Source organism: Mytilus californianus, unplaced genomic scaffold (assembly GCF_021869535.1).
Source record: "Mytilus californianus isolate M0D057914Y unplaced genomic scaffold, xbMytCali1.0.p SCAF_1, whole genome shotgun sequence".
Taxonomy (NCBI): domain Eukaryota; kingdom Metazoa; phylum Mollusca; class Bivalvia; order Mytilida; family Mytilidae; genus Mytilus; species Mytilus californianus.
The window spans coordinates 120,998,910-121,000,675 of record NW_026262581.1 but is presented as its reverse complement, the minus strand read 5'-3'; the positions used below and the strand labels follow the sequence as shown (position 1 = coordinate 121,000,675).

The following is a 1,766-nucleotide window of genomic DNA, read 5'->3' as shown; positions in this document are numbered from 1 at the left end:
ACAATAACAACAAATGAACAAAGAAAACTTCAAGTTAAAAGACATGTTTGTTTTAGAGACTATCATTTTTATATTTTGCAGTGATTTTTATAATGACTCACTGGGAAAACTCTTCTCAACAGTGTGGACATATGCCTCAGTTATCTTGCTGAATATAATTCGGTAAAAATAGTGAGATGACATAAGAACAAATAAACAAAACTGTGTTTGAAATTTTTCAGGTATAAGCCACCACAACAAGGAGGCCCATCTGATGATCCAACACTGAGGCCGTATGTGTGGACTTATGATGAAGGTAGGAATTAAGCCTTACGTTTTGACATATGTGCCTTGATAAATTTGATCATTCAGAACTAAAAATTCTTTTCTACACAATGGGTTGTTAAACAAAAAATGCTTAATTGTTAGCAAGGATACTGTACTTACTCCAAAAAAGTTGAACTGTTCAATATACAAACAAGATATAAAAACAGGAGTTTCAGTTTGTTAAAATATTGAGACTAGTAGTTATATTTTACCTTATATAAAAAATCCGTAAGTCATGTTACTATTAATAATAAGTAGTTTATATTATAATTATTTGTCATGTTTTGTATTTCAGTTAAAATGGTGTGCTTGGGCAGCAGTTTATTGTTCTTTTATTAGTTTTGCAAATTCTCGTACTTCAGAAGACACCAAACAGATGCTCAGTAGTTTTATGTAAGTATTACATGTTCTATACAGTTGTATGCCAATAGAATATACAATGTTTGAAACATAGATGAAAAAAAAAAATTTTAAAACTGAAATTTCTTATCAAGGCAACTTCTCCTGCAGTTTTCAACTAGTTGGGGATTTTATTCCTATTTTTCCATACTTAAAAACTTTTTAGTCAATATTCAGCAAAATTTACAAAAGACAGTTCCTATTTCTATTATTAACTTCTCATACAGTTTTCAACTTAGACCATTGAACTTTACAGAAAGCTTGTACATATATTGTAGTTTTGCACCTTCTATAATGAAGTTGTATAATGATTTTTTCCTTCTCACCAGATTTGGAAACGTAAGCCACTCATCCTAGTTTTCAATTCAGATCCTTGAAACTTCACATGGAATATTGCACACAAATTGAAGTTGTGCACCTGCTGTTATGGAATTGTTCTAGGAATTTTTTCCAAACTTTCATCTATATTTTATATTTCCATATACAAGTGTATATTTTTAAATATTCATTATAAACCATTTTCCATTGTTTAACAAATTCTGTGCAACCCGTCCATTTGAGTCATGAGTTTATTTTGATATTATATTATGTATGTAATTCTGTGTATATAATATTTCATTTTCAGGTTATCAATATCGGCAGTTGTGATGGCATATTTACAGAATCCTCAGCCAATGTCACCACCATGGTAGCATTTTTTAACAGAACCTTGTTACTTCATTCAGAGTAAAGTTGAGAACTGTGATCTGTAATGTGTATACATTGTATGAATATATAAGAGAAGCATTAGGTCCTCTTGCGCTAAAAATCCCACATGGAGATATGGAAAAGTCGGCAGGTATGCATTCAACACATTTCACCTGAAGTAATATATTACTCTGTAAAAGGAAAAAAAAAGATTATGATATTAAAATAAGGAATAACATGAATAAGTGAGACAGAAATGTTACAGATTTTACTGATCGAAGAAAAAGGGATAGAAGTAGAAGTGCATGGGTACAGAGAACATGAAGAATTATTTCCTGTAGATGCTAGTATTTTTAGATCTGTTTAGCAGAAAA

At 30.4% G+C, this 1,766-nt stretch overlaps 1 protein-coding gene across 1 annotated transcript; it reads left to right on the top strand.

The window, feature by feature from the left end:
- The first annotated feature begins 274 nt into the window (after nt 1-274).
- LOC127732675 (PAT complex subunit Asterix) lies at nt 275-1,443 on the top strand. Its single transcript, XM_052241845.1, has 3 exons — nt 275-295; nt 602-699; nt 1,331-1,443. The coding sequence occupies exons 1-3, from the start codon at nt 275-277 to the stop codon at nt 1,395-1,397; spliced, it is 186 nt and encodes a 61-aa protein (XP_052097805.1). The 3' UTR covers nt 1,398-1,443.
- Nucleotides 1,444-1,766: the final 323 nt, after the last annotated feature.